Genomic DNA, 13,820 nt, shown 5'->3' on the forward strand with positions numbered 1-13,820 from the left:
CATCTTCTTTTCCAATTTGTATTTCCTTTTCTTCTCTGATTGCCATGGCTAGAGCTTCCAAAATTATGTTGAATAATAGTGGCGAGAGTGGACATCCTTGTCTTCTTCCCGATCTTAAAGGAAATGCTTTCATTTTTTCACGATTGAGAATGATGTTTGCTGTGGGTTTGTCGTATATGACCTTTATCATGTTGACGTAGTTTCCCTCTATGCCCACTTTCTGGAGAGTTTTTATCATAAATGGGTATTGAATTTTTTCAAAAGCTTTTTCTGCATCTATTGAGATGATCACATGGTTTTTATTCTTCAGTTTGTTCATATGGTGTATCACGTTGATTGATTTGCATATATTGAAGAATCCTTGCATCCCTGGGATAAATCCCACTTGATCATGGTGTATGATCCTTTTAATGTGTTGTTGGATTCTGTTTGCTAGTATTTTATTGAGGATTTTTGCATCTATATTCATGAGTGATATTGGTCTGTAGTTTTCTTTTTTTTGTAGTATCTTTGTCTGGTTTAGGTATCAGGGTGATGGTAGCCTTGTAGAATGAGTTTGGGAGTGTTCCTTCCTCTGCAATTTTTGGAAGAGTTTGAGAAGGATGGGTGTTAGGTCCTCCCTAAATGTTTGATAGAATTCACCTGTGAAGCCATCTGGTCCTGGACTTTTGTTTGTTGGAAGATTTTTAGTCACAGTTTCAATTTCATTACTTGTGATTGGTCTGTTCATATTTTCTATTTCTTCCTGGTTCAGTCTTGGAAGGTTATACCTTTCTAAGAATTTATCCATTTCTTCCAGGATGTCCATTTTATTGGCATAGAGTTGCTTATAATAGTCTCTTAGATTGCTTTGTATTTCTGCGGTGTCTGTTGTAACTTCTCCTTTTTCATTTCTAATTTTATTGAGTCCTCTCCCTGTTTTTCTTGATGAGTCTAGCTAATGGTTTATCAATTTTGTTTATCTTCTCAAAGAACCAGCTTTTAGTTTCATTGTGATCTTTGCTATTGTTTTCTTTGTTTCTATTTTATTTATTTCTGCTCTGATCTTTATGATTTCTTTCCTTCTGCTAACTTTGGGCTTTGTTTGTTCTTCTTTCTCTATTTCCTCTAGGTGTAAAGTTAGATTGTTTATTTGAGATTTTTTTTTTCTTCTTTCTTGAGGTAGGCTTGTATTGCTATAAACTTCCCTCTTAGAAATGCTTTTGCTGCATCCAATAGGTTTCGGATCATCGTCTTTTCATTGTCATTTGTCTCTAGGTATTTTTTGATTTCCTCTTTGATTTCTTCAGTGATCTCTTGGTTATTTAGTAACGTATTGTTTAGCCTCCATGTGTTTGTGTTTTTTACGTTTCTTTCCCTGTAATTGATTTCTAATCTCATAGTGTTGTGGTCAGAAAAGATGCTTGATATGATTTCAATTTTCTTAAATTTACTGAGGCTTGATTTGTGACCCAAGATGTGATCTATCCTGGAGAATGTTCTGTGTGCACTTGAGAAGAAAGTGTCATCTGCTCTTTTTGGACGGAATGTCCTATAAATATCAATTAAATCTATCTGGTCTATTGTGTCATTTAAAGTTTTTGTTTCCTTATTAATTTTCTGTCTGAATGGTCTGTCCATTTGTGTAAGTGAGGTGTTAAAGTCCCCCACTATTATTGTGTTACTGTCAGTTCCCTCTTTTATAGCTGTTAGCAGTTGCCTTATGTACTGAGGTGCTCCTATGTTGGGTGCATATATATTTATAATTGTTATATCTTCTTCTTGGATTGATCCCTTGATCATTATGCAGTGTCCTTCCTTGTCCCTTGTAACATTCTTTATTTTAAAGTCCATTTTATCTCATATGAGTATTGCTACTCCAACTTTCTTTTGATTTCCATTTGCATGGAATATCTTTTTCCATCCCCTCACTTTCAGTCTGTATGTGTCCCTAGGCCTGAAGTGTGTCTCTTGTAGACAGCATATAGATGGGTCTTGTGTTTGTATCCATCCAGGGAGCCTGTGTCTTTTGGTTGGAGCATTTAATCCATTCATGTTTAAGGTAATTATCGATATGTATGTTCCTATTACCATTTTCTTAATTGTTAAGGGTTTGTTTTTGTAGGTCCTTTTCTTCTCTTGTGTTTCCCACTTAGAGAAGTTCCTTTAGCATTTGTTGTAGAGCTGGTTTGGTGGTGCTGAATTCTCTTAGCTTTTGCTTGTCTGTAAACCTTTTGATTTCTCCATCGAATCTAAATGAGATCCTTGCCAGGTAGAGTAATCTTGGTTGTAGGTTCTTCCCTTTCATCACTTTAAGTATATCATGCCACTCCCTTCTGGCTTGTAGAGTTTCTGCTGAGAAATCAGCTGTTAACCATATGGGAGTTCCCTTGTATGTTATTTGTCATTTTTCCCCTGTTTCTTTCAAGAATTTTTCTTTGTCTTTAATTTTTGTCCATTTGATTACTATGTGTCTCGGCATGTTTCTCCTTACGTTTATCCTGCCTGGGACTCTCTGCACTTCCTGGACTTGGGTGGCTATTTCCTTTCCCATGTCAGGGAAGTTTTCGACTATAATCTCTTCACATATTTTCTCGGGTCCTTTCTCTCTCTCTTCTCCTTCTGGGACCCCTATAATGCAAATTTTGTTGCATTTAATGTTGTCCCAGAGGTCTCTTAGGCTGTCTTCATTTCTTTTCATTCTTTTTTCTTTATTATGTTCCGTGGCAGTGAATTCCACCATTCTATCTTCCAGGTCACTTATCTGTTCTTCTGCCTCAGTTATTCTGCTATTGATTCCTTCTAGTGTATTTTTCATTTCAGTTATTGTGTTGTTCATTTCTGTTTGTTTGTTCTTTAATTCTTCTAGGTAATTGTTCTTTAATTCTTCTAGGTGATTGTTCTTTAATTCTTCTAGATCTTTGTTAAACATTTCTTGCATCTTTTCGATCTTTGCCTCCATTCTTTTTCCGAGGTCCTGGATCATCTTCACTATCATTATTCTGAATTCTTTTTCTGGAAAGTTTCCTATCTCCACTTCATTAAGTTGTTTTTCTGGGGTTTTATCTTGTTCCTTCATCTGGTACATAGCCCTCTGCCTTTTCATCTTGTCTATCTTTTTGTGAATGTGTTTTTTTTTCCACAGACTGCAGGACTGTATTTCTTCTTGCTTCTGTTGTCTGCCCTCTCATTCACTTACTAATTCTGATAATTTGTAATTCTTTTATTTTTTTCTTCCAGCTTTACTGAGATATATTTGACATACAACACTGTATAAATTTAAGGTGTACAACCTAATGATTTGACTGACATACATTAGAAAATGATTACCACAATACGTTTAGTGACTATCCATCTTCTCACATCAATATAAAATAAAGGAAAAATAAAAAAGATTTCTTAGTGACTAGAACTCTTAGGGTTTACTCTTTTAACAACTTTCATATATAACACACAGCAGTGTTAATAGATTAGTCATGTTGTACATTATATCCCTAGTACGTATTTATCTCATCACTGGAGGTTTGTTCTCTTTGACCGTGCTCATCCAATTCCCCCTTCCCTCCGTCCCCACCTCTGGTAACCACAAATCCAATCTCTTTTTCTATAAGTTTGTTGTTGAAGTATAATTGACCTACAATACTGTGTTAGTTCCTGGTGCACAAAATAGTGATTCCATATTCCTATACTTTGCAAAATGATCACCATGATAAGTCTAGTTACCGTCTCTCACCATACAAAGATAGTACATTATTATTGACTGTATTACCCACTCTGTACATTTCATGCCTGTGACTCGTTTATTTTGTAACTGGAAGTTTGTACCTCTCAATTTCTCTCACCTATTCCATTCATACCCCCACCCGCTTCCTCTCTGCCAACTAACTGCTTGTTCTCTATATCTATGACTCTATTTTGTTATACTTGTTCATTTCTTTTTCAGGTTCCACATATAAGTGAAATCATATGGTATTTGTCTTTCTCTGACTTTTTTCACTTAGAATAATACTCTCTAGGTCTATTCATGTTGTCATGAATGGCAAATTTCATTCTTTTATGGCTGAGTAATCCATTATACATATAGACCACATCTTCTTTATCCATTCATCTGATGATGGACACTGTGGTTGCTTCCACATCTTGGCTATTGTGAATAATGCTGCAATGAACATAGGGGTGCATATATCTTTTCAAATTAGTGTTATTGTTTTCTTTGGAAAAATACCTAGAAGTGGAATTTCTGGATCATATGGTAGTTCTATTTTTAGTTTTTTGAGGAACCTCCATCTGTTTTCCATAGTGGCTTCAGCAATTTACATTCCCACCAACAGTGCACGAGGGGTCCCTTTTCTCCATATCCTCACCAACACTTGTTATTTGTTGTCTTTTTGATAATAGCCATTATGACAAATGTGAAGTGATATCCCATTGTGGGTTTTGTTTGTTTGTTTGTTTGTTTTGCGGTACGCGGGCCTCTCACTGCTGTGGCCTCTCCCGTTGCAGACCACAGGCTCCGGACACGCAGACTCAGCGGCCATTGCTCACGGCCCCAGCCGCTCCGCGGCATGTGGGATCCTCCCGGACCGGGGCAGGAAACTGTGTCCCCTGCATTGGCAGGCGGACTCTCAACCACTGCGCCACCAGGGAAGCCCCCCATTGTGGTTTTGATTTTCATTTCCCTGACCATCAGTGATGTTGAGCATCTTTTCATGTGTCTGTTGACCATCTGCATGTCTTTGGGAAAATGTCTATTCACATCCTCTACCCATCTTTTAATCAGGTTATTTGTTTTTATGGTTGTTGTGTTGTATGAGTCCTTTGTACATTTTGGATATTAACCTCTTGTCAGATATGGTTTGTAAATACCTTCTCCCATTCAGTAGGCAGCCTTTTAGTTTTGTTGATAGATTCCTGTGTAAATGTGTTTTAGTTTGATGTAATCCTGTTTGTTTATTTTTGTTTTTGTTTCCCTTGCCATTACAAAGAATTTATAATTCTTTTCCATTTTTTGACACATTCATGTCATCTGTGAATAATGACATACATTTCTTCCTTTCTAACCTTCATGTTTTCTTTATCCTTGCCTTATTGCATTGGCTAAGACTTCCACTAAAATGTTGAAGGGAAATAATACCAGGCATTGCTGTCTTGTTCCTGGACTTTGGAGGAAGGCTTTCAGTATTTCACCATAAAGTATGATGTTTGCTGTAAGTGTTTTAAACTCAGATTAACTATGTTTCCTTTTATTTCAAGTTTGCTAAAAGTTTTGATTTTGAATGGATAGTGAATTTTATTTAAAAAAAATCTTTTAGCTATATACTAAATTTGCTGGGTTTTTCGAAATCTTTCTTCAGATCATTATAAATTGTGTGCTTCCTGGGTCCAGGACCACTGTGCTCACTGTTCCTAAATAACACCCATCACTTTTCCATGCCACTGCTACACTCTTGGCCCCAGTCACCTGGGTGACTTCCCGTAAGTCTCCCCACATCCATATCCAATCCCCTTCTTTGAGTCTCATTTAAAATGCCCACTTGACATTTCAGATCGGTAGCGAAATGGAGAACCATTCCATAATTATTGTGCCAATTGGCTATCAAATTTGTCACAAAACAGAAGAAATTAACCAAATCCCTATCTCAACTGTGCATGTAAAAATGTGTACTCACATACTATACGTTTAAAATTTTTATATGTATTTAAGAGCTAAGTGCTATACACACAAACATATACTATGAAAGTACCATACAAAAATAAGAAAGGATATTATTTTAATTTGGAGGTAGAGTATACACCATATGCTGAGTCTGAAAGCCAAAATGGAAAAGAAGAGCAGATCAAGTACATTTAACATAAAATTTTTTCATGAATGATACTTAAAATTAATAAATTACCTGTGAGAAAATGTTGGCCACATATTTACCAGGCAAAGGGTTAATATACTGTGTATCCAAAGATAATCAATCCTACAAATTAGTAAGAAAAATAGCCTCATGGAAAAACAGGCAAAGGCTATGGACAGTCACCTGAAGAAATACACGTAACTAATAAACATATGAAAAGATGCTTACTTATAACCTTACCAAGTGATCAAGGAAATAGAATTTAAAGCCACAAGATACAAATTTTTCCACTGGCAAAAATTGAAACCATTCAGGTTGTCAAGGCTGTGAGAAAGAGGGCATCACTAAGTGTCTGCTCTATACCAGCTCCTGGACCGTGCCAACAGTACCAAGGTGGGGTGCCTTCCCTCCAGAAGCTTGCAGTCTATGAAGAGATAGACAAACAGATTACAGAATGTGACCTGTACAGCGGAGATAGGAGCTTTCTGGTGAGAGCACTGGAGGAAATCCTGAATAGTTGGCAGAGGACTAGACGTGAGCTGAGACCGAGACAAAGAAGAGGTGGGGACAGTTCTGTGCGCCCAGGCTGTGAGAGCACAGAGCTTGTTCCCGGGATGGGTGATAGTAATGAGCTCTTGTAGGATATAAAGCTGACTGGGACCACCGAGAAGCAGCCAGGGAGCAGATCAGGAAGTGCCTGGTAAATCTAGAAATAAGACCTGATTCAGCCAGTCAGTGGTTTTCAAAGTACCCTTTGGTTTTGCAAATAAATGCAGTTCTGAGGTTCCACAAGCATTTTATTCAGATCTCCTCTTTGGGAATATTTTTCACTAATTTAAAACTTGTAATACAAAAGAAATACCTACACCCTCAAATGTTTTATATAACAAATGTTATCACCTTAACCTGTACTTCCAAAATCTAGATGAACATGTTTTGGTGCAGGCCACAGAGGAAAGCATCTGTCATCGCTGTAATTACAGTAGAATGTCTTACAAATGTCTCATTGTTTGGGAAGACAGAGCTCTGACCAACCCTCTTGATTCGTGCCTGTACAAGGCAGGTATATTCAGAGCAGAATAAGCCTGAAAATCAGGAGCAGCTCAGATGCACCAGCTTTGCACAGAGTCTTCAAATGCTGAGCGTTCATAAAAACACATGAACCACCTTGTGATAGAGTCTTAACATATACTAAGTAATTTTCAGTGCTTTTTGTCTGAATTTGGCATTTGTGATAAGGAGACAAGAATTTGGTAGATAACTGTTAATCATTAGACTCCAAAACAAGTCTTAACTGTTCTCACATTTTTGGATTTTCTGGATCCTTTGAATCGAAGAGCACATATTCTAAAATCAGCCATGTGAATTTTTTTTAAAAATGAAATTTCAATTCATTCATTCAACAAATATTTGGGTGCCTTCTGTCTGCCAGGTGCTCCTGGGCACTGTGCCAAGCACTAAGGATACAACAGGGAGCAGAAGTTCATGTTCTCTGTCCTCGTGGAGCTAGACGCTAATCAGATAAAACCACAAGCCAAATTAACAGGTCAGCCAAACAAGATGTCAACTGTGGTAAGTGTCACTGTCAAGGAGAGACACCCAAGTGCTTGAGGCTATGGCCTGGTCAGGGAGGTCAGGAAAGGTTCTCCAGAGGAAGTGAAGCTTGATCTGCCATCTGGAAGACTGGGTGAATGGAAAGAAGGCCAGTGCAGGGAGAGGGCAGAGAGCAGGCTGTTGGGCCATTCCGGCTTCAAGCTTTGTCCTGATACAGAGAGATCAAGAAGAGGATGAAGTGGCTGGCATACCCTATCCCAATGATTGTGAGACACGCTTTTTTTGCATCTTAATGTCTCCAAAATCAAAATTTAATTAGTATTTTTTTCTTTCTGAGCTATGCATAAAATAACAATACAGCTTATAGTTGATGGCATTTTAGAGTTGATGAAGTACGATAATCGGGTTTGCATTTTTAAAAGATCACTCTGGATGTAACGTCGAGAACAGACATGATTATCTGCATGGATCGGGGTTTTCTTTATAGTATAATAAAATGCAGAAACTGACTACTGCTGCTGAGTAACAGTAATATTCACTTTCACCTATATCTCACTGCCTAATTTCAAAGTTCTCTTTTTATCAGAATAGTTTCTTTGTTCTCATTAACTTGATAATAAGTAAATATTATTAATCTGAACTTATAAAAAGACCTACATAAAATACCACTTTTATTCAGTGTGTAAGTTTACATTGATACACATAAATAGATATAGATAAAATCTATACAGAATGCCCCTTACCAAAAGGGTTCTGCTTTGAAAAACCATGAAAACTACTGTTCTAGGCAATAGGGATCCACTGAGGATTTTTGCAGAGGAGAATGATATGACTGAAGCTGCCAGACAGAACTCTGACCGCAGCAAAATGGAAGACGTGAGGGAGAGGGAGGAAGCTTCCGTGGGAATGGAAGGAGGGAGATGGGTGATCAAACTCTTGGTCTCATTTGCTAGTCCAAAAAAAAAAAAAAGGGAGATAATAGTTTCTATCTTATAACAGTCTTTTAAGGATCTTATGAAGTAAGATATACACATTATTGACACAATTTCCTTCCCTACCTTACATTATCCTAGTAAGTTCCTTTAGTTCCAAGATAAGTCTTTCTTCTCTGTAAAACCATTATACTGTCTCTTTGGTATTTTTTTTAAGGGAGAGATTAGCATTCAAATGGAAAAAATTGTTTACACATTCAGACCCTTTCATGCGGCCCTCTGTCTCAGTGGCTGCCCCCAGCCCCTCCCGTGACTCTGCTCTTACCCAGGGCTGCTCTTCCTTGAAGACAGAGGCCATCTTGGCCCTTTCTAAGGCTCTACATAAGACACTTTGAAGAACCTAAGAGGCAGTTGGGCACATTTTTAGTGCTTTTGCATTTTGCCTACCGTTTCAGATTTGTTTTCCCCATTAGTAGACCTTATTTAAGCGTGACTAAAGAATCGTAAAATAAATGAAATAAAAATTATTCCTCAATAGTACCTTTGAATACTGGGGGTGTTTTTGGTTTTTTGTTTGTTTTTTACCTTTTCTCTTTTTCTGGAGGGAGGTTAGTAACACCAAGACTACTCTATTAATAGTATAACTGAGAATGTTCAGTGAGTACATAAAGATACAGTGGACATATCCTCATCGTAGTATCCACTGCACTGTCATATGCGTTTCACATAAGGATTGTGCATTTGGGAGTAATTCTGCCGAAATAGTTAGGTGTGTGTCTGATTTGTGGAGAAACTGGCCATACAGCCCATGTAGGTATTTGTTATGGGTTGAATTGTGTTTTCCCCAAAAAAGATATGTTGAGGTCTTAGCCCCATTACCTCAAACAATGACCTTATTTAGAAATAGGGTCGTTGCAGATGTTACTAGTTAAGTAGGGTGAACCAGTGTCTTTATAAGAAGACAGCCGTGTGAAGACAGGCAGAAGGCGATGTCATGACCAGGGCAGAACTGGAGTGATGCAGTGAGGAATGCCACAGATTGCCGACAGACCGCAGAAGCTAAGAGACACGTGAGGATTCCTCTACAAGCTACAGAGGAAGCACAGCCCTGCCAACGCTGTGGTTTTGGGCTTCTAAACTCTAGAACTGTGAGACAATAAATTTCTGTTATCTTAAGCCACCCGGTTTGTGGTAAATTGTCACAACAGTCCTAGGAAAATAACACAGTATATGAGGATATCCGTGGCCAACTACTTGACTCACCTGAATAGGTCGGTGGGAAAATATAGTTGTCTGGGTCCGTCAGTGATTGCATACCTCATCTAAGCCCCATCTAAGTTGCCATCTGTAGCTTGCAGTCCCCAGTCCCTCCCTTTGCCACAGTTAATTGGACCAATATGGACACCTGTCTTTAGGCCAGTGGCTCTGTTGGCTAACCAGCAACCATGTGACTTCTGTGGCCTTGTGTGAAAAAGATTTGAACTAAGAGACTCAAAGGGATATGATCAGGGGCTTCCCTGGTGGCGCAGTGGTTGGGAATCCGCCTGCCAAAGCAGGGGACACGGGTTCGAGCCCTGGTCTGGGAAGATCCCACATGCTGTGGAGCAATTAAGCCCGTACGCCACAACTACTGAGCCTGCGCTATAGAGCCCGCGAGCCACAACTACTGAGCCCGTGTGCCGCAACTACTGAAGCCCACGCACCTAGAGCCCATGCTCCGCAACAAGAGAAGCCACTGCAATGAGAAGCCAGAGCACAACAATGAAAACGCCACGCAGCCAAAAAAAAGAGGATATGATCAGTTAGCTGCAGGGAACTGAAATAAAAAAGTAAAAAGGAAGCTCAAAGAGGCCATTCTTACTTAACTCTAAGCTACTGGCCAAGAGAAGAGCAGAAAAAAGACACCTGGAGAAGAAGAGAGATGACCACGGGTGGGTGGGTGGCACAGAGGAGGGGGCATGGAGCTCAGCTTTTAGGGTGTGGCTGAGTTGGCAAGTTGCCTCTCTACAGTCATTCTCACCTTTTTTTTTTTAACATCTCTATTGGAGTATAATTGCTTTACAATGTTGTGTTAGTTTCTGCTTTACAACAAAGTGAATCAGTTATACTTATACATATATCCCCATATCCCCTCCCTCTTGCGTCTCCCTCCCACCCTCCCTGTCCCACCCCTCTAGGTGGTCACAAAGCACCGAGCTGATCTCCCTGTGCTATGCGGCTGCTTCCCATTAGCTATCTGTTTTACGTTTGGTAGTGTATATATATCCATGCCACTCTCTCACTTTGTCCCAGCTTACCCTTCCTCTTCCCCATATCCTCAAGTCCATTCTCTACATCTGTGTCTTTATTCCTGTCCTGCCCCTAGGTTCTTCATGACCTTTTTTTTTTCTTAGATTCCATATATATGTGTTAGCATACGTATTTGTTTTTCTCTTTCTGACTTACTTCACTCTGTATGACAGACTCTAGGTCCATCCACCTCACTACAAATAACTCAATTTCGTTTCTTTTTATGGCTGAGTAATATTCCATTGTATATATGTGTCACATCTTCTTTATCCATTCATCCGATGATGGACACTTAGGTTGCTTCCATGTCCTGGCTATTGTAAACAGAGCTGCAGTGAACATTTTGGTACATGACTCTTTTTGAATTATGGTTTTCTCAGGGTATATGCCCAGTAGTGGGATTGCTGGTCGTATGGTAGTTCTATTTGTAGTTTTTTAAGGAACCTCCATACTGTTCTCCATAGTGGCTGTATCAATTTACATTCTCTCCCTGGTGGCTTAGTGGTTAGGATTCCGGGCTTTCACTCCTGTGGCTGTAGTTCAATCCCTGGTCAGGGAACAGAGATCCTGCAAGCCCTGTGGCCTAAAAAAAAAAAAAAAAACACCTCTCAGTTGGGCTTACAGCTGCCCAGCCAAAAAACTAAATTACCCACCTTCCTGGAAGCTCGGTATGACCTTGAAACTAAGAATTCAGGACTTAGAGGTGGAGGTGGGGCAGGGAGGGGCTGTGGCCTCTCCAGCTGGCTGCTGAGAATTAAAGGCAGGGCCCGGGGATGGATGGATAAGGGGAGTCCACTCAGCCCCTGCCTCACCCTGGTACAGCAGCCCGGCTTCCCAGAGCACAGGAAATAGCACTCTCTGCCACTCCACTGTCACCAGTTCTGTCTCCCTTGTAGTAACAGTGCCCAGATTTTCCTCAGAAAAATCATACCTCCCTCCCCGTCATTGCACGTGATTTGAATAGCTGGACCCAGCGTTGCAAATGACCAGTGTGATTTGGAGAACCAAGCCAAGCCAATTAGTTGCTGAGACTGTTGAGAAAGGAGCATTTCCTTGGCCTCTGCTTGGAGCTGTAGTGATGTGAGCCTGGAACTGCAAGCAGCCATCTCGTCACCGCCAGGGCCACCTGCTGTGGGTGCAGCCAACACAGAGGAAAAAGGAGCCAGGAGGTAAAAGAGAGAGCAGGTCTCTGTGGCATCATCTGCAGCTCCTGGAGCCGGCGGGGCCCACAGCTGTGTAAGCCGGTGAGGTTCTTTTTCATTCAAACCAGGTTGAGAAGGTTTTCCATCACCCAGAACTGAAGCGTCCTAAATGGCCCAGGTCGGATGGCCCCCTTGGCCCAGTCGGCAGTGGCTGAGGTGACAAGCCAGGTGTCACCCGTAGAGCAGAGTGTGCTAGAGGAAGGGCATTTTGAAGCTCAGCGTCTCTAACATGAATATGGGCATGCAAGGCAACGTGGCTGTGGTTTTAAGACGACAATTAAGTTAAAAAAATAAAAGAGTAGCCGTGAAAAGCACGTGAGCAGATACTTGAAGCATTCAGGAGCTCTGGCCCGTTGGCGACTTTGCTGGCACACTGTGACCGTGTACTTGAACCTAGACAAGCCATCTTGTGGGCGGCTCCCAAGATCTGGTCATAAAAACTGCACGAGGTTATAACTTGAGTAAAGGGCCCTGATGCAGAGTAGTGTGTATTTGCTGAATTAAGTTCCTCCCACCCTTCTTTCTCAAAAACTCCCTCTCCCAGATGCTCCCTACTAGAGACCAGGTATGTTTGAGGAATCAAAGCTCAGTCGAAAATAAAGCCAGTAAACAAAGGAGGTATTTGTGTAGATGTTCTAGGCAAGTTTACATTTCGTATTAAAATACTTGCATTTATTTAACAGTTCCATTTATGACTTTCCAGCTGTTTTATAAATATTATTACAGTATTCCAACTAGAATAGTATCACTCCTTTAAACATGAGAATATCTAATGAGTTGCTTAAAGCAAAAAGATATAATTCTTTCATTAGTACCTAAAAGTCCTAGATTATGTCATTATTTTATTTTATGTATTTATTTTTATATTTTACTCTGAAGCTGTTTTAAATTAATTAATTTATTTATTTGTATTTGGCTGTGTTGGGTCTTCGTTGCTCTGTGTGGATTCTCTCTAGTTGTGGAGAGCGGGGGCTACTCTTTGTTGTGATGCGTGGGCTTCTCATTGTGGTGGCTTCTCTTGTTGCGGAGCACGGGCTCTAGGCACGTGGGCTTCAGTAGTTGTGGCTCGCGGGCTCTAGAGCGCAGGCTCACTATCTGTGGCTCACAGGCTTAGTTCCACGGCATGTGGGATCTTCCCGGCCCAAGGCTCAAACCCATGTCCCCTGCATTGGCAGGTGGATTCTTAACCACTGTGCCATCAGGGGAGCCCTGTAACTATTTTAAATATAAAAGAAAAACTAAACTTCTGATAGACGCTAGCAAAACTCACACTTTTTAAGTGTAAGAAAATGGAGAGTTTAGTTATATTTATTCAGAAAAGAAACTTTAAAGATCTAGGGATTTATGAGCCATAGTTTGAAATCGGTTTAGACAGCTAAAGATCATTTTTTTTTAGAAGCAATTTTGGCAAAGCCATAAATGGAGTGGAGGGGGAGTGGTGGGAATTGTTAGGATGGGGCAGAGGAGAGGCAGGAAGACAGCAATGTGGTCAAGGAGAGTTTGTGAATAGTGACCAGTACTATTAGTTTGATGTGGTAGTTAAACGCATGGATTCTATGAGCTGACTCCACCATTTTCCAGTGGTTGGACTGTGGTCAAGTTACTACCCTTTGCCTCGGTTTGTTCAACTGAAAAATGGGTCTATTAATGATGCCTCAGAGGCTGTGAGAAACAAGCTTATCAATATAAAGAACCCAGGACAAGGCCTGGCACATTGTAAGTGCTGTATGTATTTAGTAGTAGCAATAGTAGTAGTCATGAGGTTTTGATTGGAAGTGGAGAGAGTTAGTAGTAGAACAGTACTTCTTACTTTTTAAGTAAGTTAAATGTATACTTTTAAAAAAAATCTCAGTGAAGAACACATAGCATCTGACAGGACTAAAGCCTCCTTTCAGAATTCATCCTCTTGCCCCTCAAAATCAGATTCCCTTCCACACTGGGTTTTCCATTTTTCTAGGCTCAAGCTGCTGGCTCCTCCCTCCTTGAGTTTGCCCTCTTCCTCCCTTAATGTCCAGTTGGAC

General features: G+C 40.2%; 1 protein-coding gene across 2 annotated transcripts in view; it reads left to right on the plus strand.

Moving 5' to 3' along the window:
• The window catches only part of FBXO36 (F-box protein 36), a 102,751-nt gene that overhangs the window by 9,993 nt on the left and 78,938 nt on the right, over nucleotides 1-13,820 (plus strand). Inside the window, exon 1 of one of the 2 annotated variants that reach the window (XM_079924548.1) lies at nucleotides 6,915-7,394. The exons of the other annotated variant lie outside the window; for it this stretch is intronic. Within the exon in view, the coding sequence (XP_079780674.1) occupies nucleotides 7,308-7,394 (87 nt within the window). The 5' untranslated portion in view covers nucleotides 6,915-7,307. Of the gene's footprint in view, nucleotides 1-6,914; nucleotides 7,395-13,820 lie in introns of those variants that run through there. 2 annotated transcript variants of the gene reach the window in all.

Source organism: Stenella coeruleoalba (assembly GCF_951394435.1).
Source record: "Stenella coeruleoalba genome assembly, chromosome: 6".
Lineage (NCBI taxonomy): Eukaryota > Metazoa > Chordata > Mammalia > Artiodactyla > Delphinidae > Stenella > Stenella coeruleoalba.